Here is a 19,188-nt window from a genome sequence, read left to right on the forward strand (position 1 = left end):
TCTCAATAAGGCTGAAATTAAGAATATATATAATGAAGACTCTCTTCTATATATGTATATACATATACATTATATATAGAGACTTCATATATATAATGTATATGTAAAAGAGCAGATAATTCTAACTCACCTCTGTTCCCACAAAGAACTTTGTGCAGAAGTCTTCTAATGGCTTGAGATGATTGGCCAACCCAGCTTCCAGATTGTGGTATGGGTTCATCTCTTCCGCCTTCACTGCTTTGCTCTGGGCTAATATTTTGTCTTTTGGAGGAGTATGAATAGAAGAAACACATATTTACAGTGAAAGACCTTTTAAAATACGGTTAGTTTATTTTTTCTGTCCCTTGCTACACACATCTGCCCCATTCCCTCCCCAGCATGGTAAGCATAAGTATAAATATCTTTAGACTTCTAATTTAGCAGTAGAACACTTTTTTCAGACCAAAGCATATACAGGAACCCTTGCATATAAAATTGATCAAAACCTGCATTGCTGTGATTAAAGTGTTTCCTGGTGGGAAGGGGGAGACCCCTTTACCTACTTTCAAGGGCTCTAAAAAGTTCTATGGCACACAGTTTAAAAACCAGTTCTACATTATTTATATCAGAATTATTTACAGTAAAAATTGGACATGAAATATATCCTCTGGATTACATTACTCTTGATATTCTCAGTAAGACTCTCTAATTAGAAACTCGTGTCATTTTTATTCAGTTGGCATCATATGGAAATTTTTTTCAAATAATTCAAGATTAGCCTTTTAAGTGTCAAAAATGATCTAACTTCTAAAAAAAATAAATCCATCTAAAATGTATTATTTGTTTTTCATAAGCACAGTACATGTATGGAACATAATTTAAGGTTTTCTGATTAGCTCATGTATATTACTTAAGAACATCAGTGATTGTACTCTATTATAGCTGTAACTATACATGCAAACAGAGCATAGTAAATATGGGAGCTAAAATTCAAACACCATCTGGAAATTCTTTGTTTTTAAAAGTATCTGATGCCATCTTGTTTTAAAACAAAAGTCTTTTTATGAGCTAAAATTAGTAAATGTTATTTACTGAAGCTTTGGAAAATAGAGAAAAGCATGAGGAAAATAACAAAAATCATCCATTATCATATTTCTCAGAGAAAACTATTATTAAAATATTTCCCTATAATTACATTTCTGTATATATATATATTCTGTGAATATATAAAGATTTTCTTTTAATTGGGTCTTTTAGCTTTGTATCCTGCTTTTCTGTTCTCTTAAAAATATTATCTTGGGCATATTCCCAGGTCACTTATTAGTTTTAAAAAACTGTGATATTAAATTTCTGGGAACCCTACTCACCACATTTCAATATATCATCATCTAGGTTATATCACCCATGGGAAAATAAACAAACAAACATAAAAACCAACAAACAAACATATAAATGAAAACTAAAATAGAAAAAAACTGAGAAACAAACTGAGGGTTCTAGAGGGGAGGGGTGAGGGGATGGGTTAGCCTGGGGATGGGTATTAAAGAGGGCACGTACTGCATGGAGCACTGGGTGTTATATGCAAACAATGAATCATGAAACACTACATCAAAAACTAATGATGTAATGTATGGTGATTAACATAACATGATAAAAATGTTGAAGAAAAAAAAAGAAAAAACCTCAGGTCTACTAAAGATATACATTCCATCTAAAAAAATATAGCATAATTATGGACAAAAGTAAAAAACAATTATGGGGGCACCTGAATGGCTCAGTCAGTTAGGCGTCTGCCTTTGGCTCAGGTCATGATCCCAGGGTCCTGGGGTCAAGCCCCTCATCAGGCTCAGCGGGGAGCCTGCTTCTCCCTCTCCCTCTGCTTGCCGCTCCCTGTGCTTGTGTTCTCTCTCTCTCTCTCTCTCTGTCAAATAGATACATGAAATCTTTAAAAAACAAAACAAAACAAAACAATTATGACTTTGTTGGTACAATCAACCGGCACTTCCTTTATTAGAGATCTACATGTTTTGGGCCTGTAGATCCCTTCCCAATAAGTAAGACATCAAAAATCAGTATTGAAATAAGCCAAACATGAAACCAGACTTTTAAATAGCTGTATTACAAAGTGTCAATCAACATTTCAAGAAATAACTAGGTACGTTTAATCATAATGTTCTTTTTTTTTTTTAAAAGATTTTATTTATTCATTTGAGAGTGAGTGAGACAGAGACAGACAGAGCAGAAGCAGAGGGGAGAAGCAGAGGGAGAAGGAGAAGCAGACTCCCAGAACATGGAGATCATGACCTGAGCCGAAGGCAAAGGCTTAACCATCTGAGCCACCCAGGCGCCCCCACATTGTTCTTACTAAAAGATATTGTTTATGTCAAATTCTTCACTCTCATTTCAATGTCTGTTTTTCTCTTTTTAAATAATATACATTAATAATTAGTATTAGTAGAATATATATTAGTAGAGTAGAACATGCATATAATTTGTAGATAAATACATGCTCATTGGAAATCTGTGCTTAAAAATGTTTCCTGAGGGGAGCAAGATGGAAGAGTTTGGAGCCCTCTGGTCTAACAAGGGGAGCCAAGAGCCTGATCCAGGGGTCAGTACAGGTGATGCAAAGGAAGAGGCAAATGTGAGATGTGCTGTAAAGGAAGACCTAGTTATCCTAAGTGAGAGACTGGATGTAGGGACCTGAGGAGAGAGACAGGGATGACCCAAGTTCTGTTCTGGACACACTGACACTGAGGGAATAGATTGGGTTGGAACCCAGGAGATAGCGAGAGGCAAGGTGGAGGATTGTCAACAGGGTAAGAGTGGACCAAGTTACCAAAAGAGGAAAGCACACTGCTGAAGTTAGAGTCTGAGGTACATTTATGATGAGAAGGCAGCAGGGAAAGGAGACCGAGGAGGGAAACTGAAGAGGTATCAGGAAAACCACAAAAGCCAAGGCAGGAGCTCCGAGAAAAGGGGCTTAGTTGATAGAGTTTACTGTGGTGCAGTTAAAGAGAATGAGGCCAGAGAAAAATGTGATCATCTACTGTATTTACTCAGACTCGACTGGAATATCCTGCATATTTATTAAATTCAGCATCATCCTCATGGAATCCATCAATGGATTTCCATCACCAGGGAGGGCCTGGGATACTAACAGCAGCTAACATTTACTAAATGCTTACTATGTGACTACATGCCAGGTACTGAACTGTGTGCTCCGCATGCACCGTTTCACTCAATCCTCACAGTAACTCCTGAGGTGGTTAAGCACTAATTCTCCTTCAAGGATGACAAAGAGCTGTTAGAGCTGTCTATGTATTAACTCATTTTATCTTCACAATACTCCATGAGGTAGTTACCTTCATTATTTACTTCCTTTATCTTCACCTCTCTCTTTTCAAACAGGTTTATTAAAAAAAGGAAGGCACAGAGAGGTATAGTAATTTGACCTCGTCAAATAGTAAATGTGGCTTTAGGATTTAAAACCAAACTCCAGAATCCACATCCTTAGCTACGATGCCACGGTGCTCAGAAGAATGTAACGGAGGCTCTGAAGGCAATTCCAAAATAGGAATTCCAAAAACATTTAGAGCAAAGTCTTCCTCAACAGAATAAACATCTGAAAGTGAGTGCTCAGAAGGGCACGGGCTATTTCGGATCTAACATGGCAGGTGAGAGCCACGTGGCCTACAGCCACTAGGTGGCAACACAGCACCAGACAGCTGGAGAGAGGTCTCGAGAGTGTGATGGTGGAATAGCGTGAACTAGGAATCTTAGTGGAAGATCGAAGGAGAACCAATATAGGGTCAATAAACAAAATGTGCTCAAGAAACATACGAGTGTATTCTAGTCAATAGGTTCAACTCTGGCCAGAGTAGGTGCATGGCTGGAAGTGTGTCCTAAGGAGATTTAAAACACCATAATGAGATTTCAGATAAAGCTCTGAGAGTTGGCCATCTACACAAGAGGCAGGTCATGACCGCAGTAACTGCCTTTAGTGATAAGAGACATGTGTTAGCAAGATCCATTGAGATTACCAAGTGAAATTTAATTTTCTCCAGGATTTGTGGGATTGCCTGCACACAGACTTCTGAACACACGCAAAGGGACATAGCCAACCACAGTCTCAGCTGAGAATCTAAAAAATTATGTCCATTCCCTTTATGAACTGATTTAGCCAGTATACCTTTCTCTAAGAAATATCCACAAAATGTCTTCGTCTGGAAAGAGAGCATTCGTTTGATGGGGAGTATTCCTGTTTGATGACATTTGGGTCATGCTTCAAGATTCATTTTAGATAGGTCCTTCCTTAAGTGGATATAGATGTGTATCTATCACACTGGAAGGTAAGCTCCATAGAAGCAGGGAATTATCTTTTCACAGCTATATCCTCAGAGCCTAGCACTTTGCAAGAGTTAATACGTGTCTTGAATAAATGCCGATATAAGTATAGAGATAACAGTGTAAAAATTGTTCCTTAAAAAATTCAGGGATTACAATTACTAAATCACAACCAAGTAGAGTTTATCCCAGGAATCCAGGGCTAGTTTAACATTCAGATATTAATCAAAGTAATTCACCATATTAATAAGTTTAAAAAGGAAAAAAAAAGCATATGATCATCTCCAAAAATGCAGAGAGATCTTTTGACAAAATCCAACATTAATTGGTATATAGAAGGGAACTTCTTCAACCTGATAAAGGACTCTACAAAAACCCTAGAGCCTAACATCATACTTAATGGGGAAAGACTAAATGCTTTCTCCCTAAGATCTGGAATAAAACAAGAATGCTCTCTAACCACTTTGCATCCTGAGGTTTCTAGCTGTGTAATCAGGTAAGAAAAAAAATCATACAGATCAGAAAAGAAGTAAAACTGTCCTTATTTACAGATGACATTATCATCTACATAGAGAACCCAAATGACATTATCATCTATATAGAGAACCCAAATAAATCTACAAACAAGCCACTATAACCAATGTGATTTTAGGAAGATTGTAGGATACAAAATCAATACTCAAAAATCAATTGTATTTTTATACACTGGTAATGAACAATGAGAAATTAAAAATTTGGAAGTACCATTTACTAGAGCACCAAAAAATGTGAAAGACTTAGAGACAAATCTGTCAAAAGAAGTGAAAGACCTGTACGCTGGAAACTATAAAACATCACTGAGAAACTAATGACCTAAGTAGATGGGGAGATATACCTTACTAATGACTTGAAAGACTCTGTATTGCAGACACCAAATTCTTGTTAATACTGATCTTGTAATACTGATTTACCAATCAAAGTCAGAGCAGGCTTATGCAAGACAAAAGATACAAAATTCACGTGGGAAAACAAAAAACCTAGAATGGTCAAAAACTACTTTGAAAAAGAAAAAAGTTGAAGGACTAGCACTCATTTCAAACCTTTAGTACTACAGTACTAAAGCTACAGTAATCAAGACAGTGTGGTATTGGCGTAAAGACAGACACAGATCAACAGAACAAAATAGAGTTCAGAAATGGACTCTCACATATTTGGACAAGTGATTTTTGACAAAGGTGCAAAAACAATCCGGTGGAAAAAGGATAGTGTTTTCAACCACTGGTGCTGGAACATCACACACAAATGAATTCTGATTCATAATTTGTGCATAGAAAAAAATCATCTCAATGAAGATCATAAACTTAGTTATAAAACTATAAAACTCCTAGAAAAAAAAAAAAACCAACCTTCGGTTACATTCAAAACCAAAATCATGACCCATGAAAGAACAAACTGATAAACTGGACTTCCTCATAATTAAAAACTTCTGCTTTTCAAAAGACAGTGTTAGGAGAATGACACTTAATAATTTTTTTAAAGATTTTATTTATTTAGTTGACAGATGGAGAGAGAGCACAAATGGGCAGAGGGAGAGGGAGAAGCAGGTTCCCTGCTGAGCAGGGAGCCCAACGCAGGGCTCAATCCCAGGACCCCAGGATCATGACCTGAGCCAAAGGCAGATGCTTAACCAACTGAGCCACCCAGGTGCCCTGACACAATATTTTAACAGAGTGCAAATCACAGACTGGGAGAAAATATTTGCAAATCACATATCTGATAAAGGACTAGTATGCAGAATATGTTAAGGGCTCTGAAAACTCAATAATAAAAAAACAAACAGCACAACTAAAAAATGGGTAAAAGATATGGACACTTCACCCAAAAAGATATATATATATGAGAGGCAAAAAAAATACATGCAAATATGCTCAACATCTTTAGTCATTAGGTAAATGTAAATGAGATATCGCTACACCCATTTTAGAATAGTTCAGTTAAAAAGACTAGCCATACCATCTGTTCATGAGAATGTGGAAAAACTGGAACTCTCCTGCATGGCTTGTTGGAATGTAAAATGGTATAACCACTTTGTAAAACACTTTGGCAGTTTCTTAAAAAGTTAAACATACACCTGCCACATGATTTAATCATCCCGTTCCTAGGTATTTACCCAAGCAAATAAAAGCACATGTCCATACAAAGGCATGTATATGTACATGTACATATGTATATATGTACACATATGTATATGTAATAGCCCTGTGTTGAAAACATTACATTTTATTGTATGTCAATTATACCTCAATAAACTTGTTGAAAGTGAATAAGGAAAAAAACACACTTTTAAAAGATACAGTGATATCCTTACTATCAACTGGATAAAAGCAGTAAGATCCTCATGATCATCTTTCATTAATTTAAAAAGAGTAGGGCATTTAATGAGTTACCCCCCTTTTTTTTTTTAAAGACTTTATTTGAGAGAGAGAGAGAGAGCAGGAGCAGGGGGAGGGGGAGACACAGGTTCCCCGATGAGCAGAGAGCGCAGCGTGGGGCTCAGTCCCAGGACTCTGAGCCAAAGGCAGTTGCTCAACCAACTGAACCACCCACGCGCACATAACCTCTCTCAGTCTTGGTTTCCTTAATCATAAAATGGTAATGAAAATTCCCAGTTTGCAGGATTGTCATGACCATTAGCATCTGTTTTACACACCATTGCACCCTCAGGGCCCAGCATAAGATAAGCACTTTATAAATACCTGGTAAATGAATGAAAGCATGTGCAGTATTAATTAGCACAGTACCTAACTCATGGCCGAAATTCAATAAATTGCAGCTGACAGTTGACTACGAAGAAGTGGAGAGAACTCACCTTCCATTCCTTCTGAAATGAAGCAGGCCCAAATACATAAAAAACATGCAATGTTTTAATAGTGCTTAGAAAAGGTCTATAAACATTTTTCTTTTTTTTTAGCATGAGGTCTTGGGTTGTATCTATGAAACACACAGCTTCAAAGTGAGTTTTGCCCAAGCAGGGTATTAGATACATATTATGTTTTTTACGAGATATTCTATCACTTAACATTCAACAATTTATAAATGGAAATCCATTTGACAAGGCAAATATTTGGAAAGTACTTCAGTTTCTAGTGATTCTTCTACATTTTCATTGTGCATTGCTCTCGGGTGGGATATTCACGAACACCTTTATTTTAATAGTTTTGACATTTGTATGTGTACCCTTCAGTTACTTCAACAAAGGTGTAGGGGTTGAGTTGAGACAGATGTAAAAGGCAATTGTTATTTCTCTATTTTATCATGTTGCTGTACAAATATTAATTTTTCTATTATATTCTGACTGGGAATGGTAATTTATTTCTTATACTTCATAACTTACTTTGTTAGACTCGAGATATGTTCCATTCTATAGAATTATTCTTTGAGCACATCCATATTTATTAGGACAGCTTCGTAAAATTTTTTTTAATGTAATGAGTTCTCAAAAATATACTCAATAAATGTTTATGAAACTAAACTAAACTGAATTCTGTCGTCAAATCTTTGTGTGTGTGTGTATAGGCAGTTTTAATGTGTTGGCTATAGTTTTGTGTGTGTGTATTTGTTTTTTGAGGAGTGAGGGGGAGGGGGAGAGAGAGAATCTCAAGCAGATTCCATGCCCAGTGAGGATCCCGATGTGGAACTCTATCTCACAACCCCGAGATCATGACCTGAGCCCAAATCAAGATATGGATACTTAACCTACTGAGCCACCCAGGCGCCCTTATAGTTATTATAGCCATTATAAAGTTCCATATTGGAGGGTTTGGTTTTCTGTATTCTTTTTACAAATCAGACTATCTTAGCAAGTAATGCACCCTGGACATTAGGAATCACTAGTACTCAAACTATTACATGCCATTTTAATAAGCAAAGGCAGTTACCTTGTGCTTTGTAAAGGAGATTGTCTTCACTCAGGCTGATCTTGGTTGGGCAGTGGTCTAAACTTGTTTCACCTTTAGACAGCCTTATCTTTTGGGAGAACATAGAAGAAAGATTATTTCCATATATCCTGTGGGTGACTTATTCTTGCTTTCTCCTTCCGCCCCCAGATGGCTGTTTCCCACCTCCCTCCCTCCCTTTGTCTCTTTTCCATTCTCCATCAGATTCCTAGTTGCTTTTCCCCACAGACAGTGCCTAAACCACAGTTTCTAAAACCCTGCAACTCCGGGCACCTGAGTGGTTCAGTCGGTTGGGTGTCTGCCTTCGGCTTGGGTCGTGATCCCGGGGTCCTGGGATCAAGCCCCGAGTCAGGCTTCTTGCTTCTCCCTCTGCCCCTCCTCCCTGCTTGTGTATGCTCTCTCTCTCTTTCTCTCTGACAAATAAATAAATAAGATCTTTGAAGATAAATAAATAAATAAAAATAAAACCCTGCGGTCGAAGGGAGCTTGTCCAGGGGCTCATTTCCAAATCCTGTTTAATTTCTGAAAATATTGTGTATTCTAGTTCATAATACATCCTTTTTGGTTTTAATATAAAATAATGGTTTATTCTCCTGGTTCCTACATCTTTCACTTAAATGAAGCTCCAGAAAGTTGTGTGGGGTCTTTTCATCTGCCAGGCACTGCTGAGTCACCTTGGGGACACACATGCCCCTGAGTTCCAGAAGTGGCCCTGGATCTGCACCAGAATGGGAAGCTGTCATTCTTTATACTTTCCCTCACAACATCTGCCTCACATTTCTCCATCAGGACATTTGTCTACATGCTGACAATTATTCCCAGGTAAGTTTCTGTTTGCTCACTTCTTTTTAAACAGTTTACAGCTTGGTAAATCCTACCCCAGAAAATTCCTCATCCTCTCTTTCTAATTTCTAATTTCTAATCCTAGCTCCTTCTGGAATATTCTCACCCCTCTGTGTTCTCTCTTCCATTTGGAGCAAATACATAGTAATATAATTCTAGTGATACTTGTAAAATAAGGGACTAAATCTTAAGTTTGGAATTGGAACTAGACATTCTAAAAAAAAGAGGGTCATCAATGTCAGAAACCCATTCATACTTTCCACACATATTCCATCCACAGCCATATCTTTCTTAAATTAAAATTGCTTTTCTTCAAAGCTCTGCCTTTCAAGAAAAGTACAAATAATTTCTCTTTCAATTACTTTCAGTTTTGTTTGGTCATAGATATTAAAATACTGTTTCCTACTACATGAAAAATATGCAGAATTTTGCCTATATTAGAGATTAAAATTAGCTTTCCAGGCTAACCTGAGAGCCTACTGGTTTACAAGCAACTGCTTATGCAAATGCATAATTATTATACTAACCATTAGTAAGTTGGGGCATGCTTATACATGAAAAAATATCAATCTTGAGTTCACAAAAATTGTGATTTCTGGCTTGACCTAGGCAGGCCTCATAATAATTCTCAATAAAAGAATTTATTGGTTAAATGAATACATTAATTATAAAGTCCTGTGTTTATTTGAGCTGCTCTACTTCTAGAGTGTGTGTATATATATGTATGTATATGCAAATATATTATAAGTGTATATGCAAGCAAATAGAATGGACTAAATTGCATGTTACTTACCTTAGTGAGAGGTTTCCAGGAGAGATCGAGATGCAAAAAAGTGGATGGTACATCCAAAGGAATTTCAATATGTTCTTCTTTCTTTTTCTCTATTAATTGTGGGGTTAAAGCTTTCTGTGGTCTGATATCCCAAAAACATATTGTGCTTTAAAAAAATTCACATTTTATTTAGTATAAGTAAGAGATGTAGGCTTAGAACTACCATACTTTATGCTGCTATACATAAGCAATGTGATCATGGCTGTATTTTAATATCTCTGAAACTAAGATTTTTATGACATGGGATTGTTTTGCATTTTATATTTTAGAGAATTATACAGTTTATAGGGTTATTTGATGACTGCTGGTATTGACACTAATATTATCATATATGAGAACTGAGTTTGGAGATTGACACCATCTTTTTCTTTAGCATCTTTTTAAGCATTTTTTCAGCATTTTTTAGCGCCATCTTTTTAACAACTTTATTAAGACATAACTCATATAGCACAAAATTCACCCACTGAAAGTACACAATTCAATGGTTTTTAATATAGTCACAGAGCTATGCAACCATCACCACAATTAAGTTTAGAAGATTTTTATCACCCCAGAAAGAAACCTTGTACAGATTGGTGGTCACTCCTCACTGTCCCCCAGCCCATCCCACCAGCCCTAGACAATACTAATCTACTTCCTGTCTGTATAGTTTTGTCTATTCTGGACATTTCATATAAATAGAATCAGACAATATGTGGCTTTTGGTGACTGGCTTCTTTCATTTAGCATATTTTCAGAGTTCATCTATGTGGTAGTATATATCAGTATATCATTTCTTTGTATTGCCAAATAATATTCTGTTGTTTAGGATATACCACAGTCTATCCATTCATCAGTTGATGGACTATTATGAATAATGCTGCTTTGAACATTTGTGTATAAGTTTTGTTTGGATGCATGGTTTCATTTCTCTTGGGTATACACTGAAGAGTGTAATTGCTGGGTTATATGGTAATTTCTGTGGTTGATCTTTTGAGGAACTGCTAGATTGTTTTCCAAAGCAACTGTGTTATTTTTATATTCCCATCAGCAATGTGTGAGGATTCCAATTTCTCCATATCCTTGCCAACACTTGCTACTTTTTGTCTTTTTTATTATAGCCATCCTAGTGGGGGAGGTGGAGTCTCATCAAAATTGATTTAGATTTGCATTTGGTTGTGCTTTGGATGTAATATGTAGGAAATCACTATCTAATCCAAGGTCATGAACATTTATGCTTTTATTTGTTTATGTTTTCTTCTAAAAGTTGCATAGTTTTAGATCTTGCATTTAGGTGTTTATTCCATTTTCAGTTAATTTTTTTATACAGTATGAGGTAAGGGTCCAACTTCATTCTTTTGCTTGCATATATCCAGATGTCCCAGCACCATTTGTTGAAAAGACTAGTCTTTCTTCATTAAATTGTCTTTGTACAAGAAAGACAAATTGTTGAAAATTGGTCATCCATAGACATATGGGTTTATTTCTGAGCTGTATGATTTCTATGTCTATTATCCTCATGCCAGTGTCAGTACATCTGTCTCTAGCTGTAACTTTGTAGAAAGTTTAGAGATCAGGAAGTGTGAGTCCTCCAACTTTGTTCTTCTTTGTCAAGATTATTGCTTTGGCTATTTTAGGTCTCATTGTGGTTTTGATTTGCATTTCCCTCATAGCTAATGTTGAACATCTTTTCATGTGCTTATTAGCCATTTGTATATTTTTTTGGGGAAAATGTCTATTGATAACCTCTGCTCCTTTTTACATTGGGTTATTTGTCTTTTTATTGTTGAGTTGTAAGAGTTTTATATATTCTGGATAGAAATTTTTAATCAGAAATATGATTTGCAAATATTTTCTTCCATTCTGTGGACTGTCTTTTCAATTTTTTGATAGTGCCTTTTGAAACACAAAAATTTTGATGAATTTCAACTTTTTTCTTTTATTGCTTGTGTTTTTGGTGTCATATACAAGAGACATGATCTATAACCACATATTATATATTATAAATATATATAAATATATAATGCAAATATAATATATAATATAAACATATAATATGTATAACATAAATATATGTATATTCATTGGGAAAACAATACATACACAGGCAATGTTGGATTTAATGTGCTTTGTACATAGTAAGCATCCAATAAAGGTTATTTCTCCTCTTATTTTTCCTTCCTTACAGGTTGACTATAAAAATCAAATGAGATAATGTATATGAAAATTCTTTATAAAGCTCCACACATCTATAGAGTATAATTTTAAGTGTAATAAACTTGGTAACACATTTATAATGATACTTATATAGTATCTTAGTATAAAAGTGACTTTGTATTAATTATGTGAAAACATATGATGAGGATGGCAAAGGACATGCTGTATTAGCTCTATTATTTCTGTCACTGAGGTTATGAGTAACCTGATTAATAAAATTAAGATATTATTAAAGAATTTAGATGTGTAAGTTAAAGTATTTAGATAAATGGTTAGTAGCTCAAGTAAGACTAACAAAACTCTTATTCATTTATGTGACTTAATAAATATTAATCATTTATTCATCTTAATGAATTGTTGAAAGTATTAATCATTTTTATGTTGTCAAAATATAAATCCTTGAGAGAACACCACAAATGACACAAAAAGATCTGTTTTAAACTACAATTATAGTTGATTTAAAACTGTTTTTCCAAATTAGAAAGATCTTGAATCTCATTTATAGCATTAATTTGCATTATTCATGAAATGATTTTGCTAGGGGCCCCTGGGTGGCACAGTTGGTTGAGCATCTGCCTTTGGCTCAGGTCATGATTCTGGGGTCCTGGAATTGAGCCCGCCATCGGGCTCCTTGCTCAGTGAGGAGTCTGAGCTTGTGCTCTCTGCCATTTCCCCTGCTTGTGCTCTCTGTCTCTCAAATAAATAAATAAAATCTTTAAAAAATTTTTGAAAAAAAGAATGAAATGATTTTGCTAAATACAGATAACTTCAGTTGAACTTTCTGCATAAATTAATCACATATTCTTTTTTGGGGTTTTAAAAATTAATTAATTTATTAATTCCAGTATAAGTAGCATATAATCTTATATTTAGTTTCAGGTGTACAAAATAGTGATTCAACAATTCTACACATTCTCAGTGCTCATCATGATAAGTGTACTCTTAATCCTCTTCACCTAATTCATTCATCCCCCCATCCACCTCCCTTCTGGTAACCACCAGTTTGTTCTCTATAGTTAAGAGCGTTTTTTTGTTTGTTTGTTTTTGTTTCTTAAATTCCACATATGAGTGAAATTGTATGGTATTTATCTTTCTCTGACTGACTTATTTCACTTAGCATTATACCTTCTAGATCCATCCATGTTGATGTAAATGGCAAGATTTCATTCTTTTTTTATGGCTGAGTAACATTCTATTGTTCAGTCACATATTCTTTATTAATGGATCCTTATTTTACCTTATTCTATATTATAAGAACTTTGGCATGGCTGAGGTATAAAGATTAGAACTGGTAAGTTTTCCAAATAACTAAAAGTTAGCTTTTCTAAATGCATAAGCTTTTTTTTTTTTTTTTTTACTTTAACAACTTTTGAAGGAATTATCTCCAGAATATTCTAGAATATTTCTAAATTCAAGGGCCATCATTATAACCAACAATCAAGGACCTGTGACTTAAATAAAAAAACATGTAATATTTTAAGTCTGTTCAGTGTTTCTAAATGTTTTCCAAGGCTGTTGAAGAAGAGTATAGCTTTGCATTCTGTTGTTTATAATCAACATCATACCATAAACATTGCTCCATGAAATCATTACAATTTTACTTGTTGTATAATATTCCATATGGCCCTATTGGTGGCCCTTTTGGGCAATAATCCCCCCACCCTCATGCTCTTTTATTTTTTAGCAAGAGCATTCTAATTGTTTTGTTTTTGGGGGGAACTATCCCTTCCCCATTCCATGCAGTCAGGTTGGAACTGTCACTCAGGGTGCCTGGCCATTCCCTCCTCGGCCAAAGGGGTGAGTTTGTGGTGTAACAGAAGTCAGGTTGGAACTGATTCATTCAGATGGAAGGGGCTGGCCATTCATTCCTGCTACCCAGATCCCTGGGGCTGTTTCTGAGGCTTGAGTCAGCTCTTTCTTTGATTCAGCAACTTTATTACGTACTACCTGTAGTATAGGATATAGTTGTGTGTGGGTGGGTGTGTACACATACATGTATTCTTTTTACAACATATTTGTATCTATAAAAATATTTTTTCAACCAGCAACAATCTATAATATTCTGCCCTGTTGTTAATATCAGGTTTAATCGCTACGATAAAGACTATTTAAGGAACAAAAGATAATGATTTTAGAAGTATCTAAGAAAAAAGAATATATTGTATGAAAATATTTTAGGTAGTGTTTAAAATAAGACTGTGATGTTGTGAATTATAAGATATATAAATCTGTTCTTCCTCCAGAATTCTAGAAGAGGGCTTCTAAAACCTTTGGAATTTCCAAGAAGTTGAGAGTGGTAAAGATTCCTTTTGTTATGTTAATGAGGCAACTTTTGGAAAGTACCTAAGGATGGGGGTGGGTTGTCAATGGAGCCAACCGTGCAATTAGAGTTGGAATTTTCAGTTCCACCCCCTGACCTCCAGGGAGGAGAGAGGTGCTGGAGATTGAATTCAGTCACCAATGACCAAAGATTTAATCAATTGTACCTGTGTAATGAAGCCCCCTAAAGCCCCAGGAGGACCAGGTTCAGAGAGCTTCCTGGTTGGTGAACACGTGGAGATTCCGGGAGATTGAGCACCAAGAGAGCGCATGGAAGCTCCTCAACCTTTCCCCATACCTTGCTTTCTGCCTCTCTTCCATCTGGCTGTTCCTGAGTTACATCCTTTTATAGTAAGCCAGTAATCTAGTAAGTAAAATGTTTCTCTGAGTTCTGTGAGCTGCTCTAGCAAATTAATCCAACCTGATGGAGGGAATCTTGGGAACCTCCAGTCTACAGCCAGTCAGTCAGAAGTACAGGTAACGACCTGGGTTTGTGACTGGCATCTGAGGTGGCCAGCAGGGGAGTGGGCGGTGATAGGGGAGAGGTGTTCGATAGAGCAGTTGGGTAGGACTGAACCTTAACCTGTGAGTCCTGGTGGATAGTGTCAGAGTTAAGTGGAGTTGTGAGACACCCAGGTGGTATCCAGAGTACTGCTTGGTAGAAGGGTGGGGAAACCTTCCTCCTCACCCCCTCTGACTTTGAAATTGACCCAGAAACACTAACAAAGACATACCAATCAGCTGAACATGTAACAAGTTGACAGCATATTCCATTTCGATTCTCAAAGACAGCACCCAATCTGTTAATCTGTTTTTTTAAAGACACAAGAAGTAATTTATTTGTACCTAGGATGTAATGGCTTTTCTCATAGCGTTTTACTCTTTTAATATTTTCTTCTTTGTTTTAATTTTTATTAAAAGAATATAACAATATCACCGAAATTTGAAGAATAAATTTTAAAATAAAATGTAATTTGGCCATATATTTTTCCAGTTCTTTTTCACAGAAACATTTTGACATAGTTTTAACTAGCATGCATAAAAATTTCTATCTTAGATTTTTCAGTTGATGTAATTTGAACACTTACCTGTGTACTCGTAAGTCATTTTAACAGTTTTATAATATATAAATGGTGTATCACAATTTCATTATCCAGTATAATTAGAAATGTAGGGTCTTTTGTTTTTTACTATTAATGGTGGAACAGAACATAGGCGTTTTGATGACATTGTTAGGCAGATAAGGTGTAACATTAGATAACATTTAGTGTAACATTAGATACCAACAATCACCCGGCACAGGCAAGAATCCAAGGAGGGTTAATGGCTCCTCAGGGTCCTAGAAGGTCCCAAGTTCCAACTAGCTAGCTTGGAAATAAGGTGAAAGGTTTTGTGGCAATCTATGAAGGTGTCACTCTTGAAACAGTAGGGGAGACATCACTTTCCCCAATTCCCTACCTTCCTGGTATGACTGATGAGCAAAATAGTAATCAAAGGTAGGGGCTCCAGCAGCAAATAAACAGTGGAAGTAGCGGGTGGGAGGAGGGAAACAGGGGCTGCCCTGCTAAGGCCAGTAGGTGTCCCAGGAACTAAGACCCTGGAAACCTGGCCACGGCCACAGGAGCCTGAACACTCTCTGGTTCCCAAATGCTGTCAACTTCTACTCATCTGATAAGGAATCCAGAGTCCGTGTTGCCTCTCCCTCTACTGAGCCTTCCCTGCTGTATAAAGTGCGAGACCTCAGAAGTGTGCTTGCTCTGAGCTTTTATGTTTTAATGATTTAAACAACAACAACAACAACATAATATTATAGAAATTTGGAAAATAGGAGGTTTAATATCAAATATAATTCTACCTATATTCTTTTCCAGTCTTTTTTCATGAATACATTTTGACATAATTTGTTAAGATGTGCATGTAACGGTGTATCTTGAGGCACAAATTGGATTATTTCTTAATATGAATTCCCAAAATTTGAATTACTGTTCAAAAAGTTGAAAATTTGGATGATTTAAGAATCACACTAATTGTATTCCAAAAGTTTTATGTTGGAACCAGCAGTGTTAGAGTTTACTGGTTTCACCACTGCATCCTTTCTAACACAGGGTATTATTATTTATTAAATTTTTATTTAAAAATTAAATGATCCAAAATAGTATATTATTGTTGCTTTATTATTAATTTCTTTGATATTAGAAAGCCTGAATGATTTTCATGTTTATCTACTGATTGTTTTTCAGTATATGTTTTATTTACTGGAAACCATATTTTAGACCAATATTTTCCTCCATTTTGTTGTTTGCTCTTTGTTAAATTTAGAAATTTACATGTGTATGTTTTGAATTTCTTTCAACATTAATTACCTTAGAAAACTATCTCCAATCCAGAAATATGATATTCTATGGTATTCTATTTTGATTTTTATTATATTTTTCCTATGATTTGTTATTTTTATTTAAATTTATAATCATCTGAATTAATTTGTGTGTACCGTGTGAGGTGAGATGAAGTTGAAACAGAGAGTTCCTTCCGTTACCCTATGTTAAACTCTTAGAGGTAACAGAAACTGTCTGGGCTATTTGTTGTGATCCATTATAACTTTTAAAAGTATTGTTGCTTTGCATCATCCATTTGAATATGTTGAAGAGCTAATTACCTTTTATAACTCTACTTTGTCATAATATTCTTTGATATTCTCAAAGTACACAGTAGACCCTTAGTGTCCTTGAAGGAAACATTTGGGGAGCTTACCAGTTTCCAAATTCACTAACACCTGACTTACTGAGTCAGGTACAGAACTACAAAACCAAACTACAACGCAGAGGTTAGGCACTCAGCTGGACTCATTCACTGCATGATTAGTTTTCACCCACCAGCCTCACGGTGCATTCAGTTCAAAATTGCCTTGACAAAATAGTACATTACTATATGTCACAGATCTTCAGAGTTGCCTGCTCCAACTAGCTGAAATTAAAAATTTTAAATCCACAAAGCCTGAGGGTGTAAAATATTTGCACTCTATCTTTACATATCAAACTCTTATCTTCTCCACTATTACATTATATCATTGTTGACACCACCTACAGTTTTTAGTGGTTTATAAGCCATTGAAGTTGAAACATTGGCCTTAGTCTCATCCCAAAGTCAGATATTGGCCAGGCAACACTGACAAAACTGTTTGATGCCCTGGTTCCTGGTTATTTTATGATTTGAAAGTAAATGAATTATTGACTTGAAATATGCTCTTTGAATAAAATCTTCTGAAATGTACAATCCAGCAGGAGAAAATTATGAAACCATCAAGACTCACCTCAAATGTGTCAGACAGCCAATGTATATCTGTAATTACTTTCTTATGACCATTTTCTATTGAGGAGACTGCACAATGTCTGATATATGTTGCTTCTTTATTACTGTCTGGTTCAAGGAGAAACATAGGCTGGAAAAATGTGAAAAGAAAGTTATGTGCTAATTTCAGAGAGCTAATGAGTGAATTCATACTTTACTCTTTACTCTAGTTAGAATTAATAACTTGGAGAAATACTAGTTCAAAGAAAAACATTGAAACTAGTGTTTCAATGCATCATGTATTTAGGTAATAAGATTATGCACTTTCCCTTCAATTTAGTCTCCAAACTTAACAGGAGTGATTGACCCACTCCCTAAAGGATCAAGGAGATCCCATTTTTAAAGGAGTGTTTCCTGCATGCACAGAGGGCCACGCCCACAGTGTCTTGGTGGAGGCCCATTGGTGTTCAGATTGAAGAACTGGGGGTAGAGGTTTGCAATATTGTGGGTGAGTACTATGTCAGGAGCTCAGGAATCTTGCCTCAACCCTCTTGGCAGCAACCACAGCGTCACAAAATCATAGTATATGATTATCAGAAAGGATGGTAACCCCTTCATTCTACACATGAGAAAACTGATGCTTGCTGAGGTGAGAAGACATGTCCAAACTCACAGGACTACAGTCCAGAGCCAACGTATATGGTCCTACTGTCCCATGCTCTTTCCATGACATCACTTTAGGCAAGTCACTTGGGCCCTTTATTTTATTTAACAACAACGACAAAAATAACTTAACGTCCTCAGGTAGGTCATGCGACTTGTTTTATTGATTTTTGAATCAAGGACCTACACAAAAGCGGTTCAGAACATGTCCACAAACAGATGTGAAGGTGTGGGAAATAATACTTTTTTCCCCTCTATATTGAGTCTTTGTGTAGCTTGGCAGTTCTGTTATGTACTTTTTGATAAACCCCTGAACTGAAGAAACTTGCAAGTGAAAAGTTATAAAAAGCTAACCTTGAGCGTGACTTTTTTACTTCTACTACCACCTGTCTTGATGTTTTCTATGCGATCTGCATGCGCAGTAATATCCCACATGACAATCTAAAACAGAAATAAAGCTTATTACAACATATTTTCAGGAAATAGCTCATTGGGTCTTAAAGATTTTTTAAAACCTATTGGTATTGGCATGCACTCTGATGAATCAATCACCTTGAAGGATAATCAAATTTAGCCTACATCTTTAGTAAGTCAGCAACTTTTAAATCATGACAAAGAATGTTTTCTTCTCTATAAAAGTATTTTTTAGCACTTTGATTTTTGTGCTTGTGTTAATAAAAGCTAGTTTTTTTTTTTTTTTTAAACTCCAGTATAAACCGTATGCAATTTCCTCTGCTTTGGGAAGAGTTCTTCCTCTGTCTTTGGGAATGTGCTGTGACTGTGTGG

At 35.8% G+C, this 19,188-nt stretch overlaps 1 protein-coding gene across 1 annotated transcript in view; it reads right to left on the bottom strand.

The window, feature by feature from the left end:
• The window catches only part of DNAI3 (dynein axonemal intermediate chain 3), a 70,329-nt gene that overhangs the window by 18,452 nt on the left and 32,689 nt on the right, over window positions 1-19,188 (bottom strand). Inside the window, exons 12-17 of the mRNA XM_036064727.2 lie at window positions 18,757-18,843; window positions 17,762-17,890; window positions 15,186-15,259; window positions 9,898-10,042; window positions 8,244-8,331; window positions 131-261 (exon numbers count right to left, since the gene is read on the bottom strand). Coding sequence (XP_035920620.1) covers window positions 131-261; window positions 8,244-8,331; window positions 9,898-10,042; window positions 15,186-15,259; window positions 17,762-17,890; window positions 18,757-18,843 — 654 coding nt within the window. The remainder of the gene's footprint in view (window positions 1-130; window positions 262-8,243; window positions 8,332-9,897; window positions 10,043-15,185; window positions 15,260-17,761; window positions 17,891-18,756; window positions 18,844-19,188) is intronic.

This window comes from Halichoerus grypus, chromosome 5 (genome assembly GCF_964656455.1).
Source record: "Halichoerus grypus chromosome 5, mHalGry1.hap1.1, whole genome shotgun sequence".
Classification (NCBI taxonomy): Eukaryota; Metazoa; Chordata; class Mammalia; order Carnivora; family Phocidae; genus Halichoerus; species Halichoerus grypus.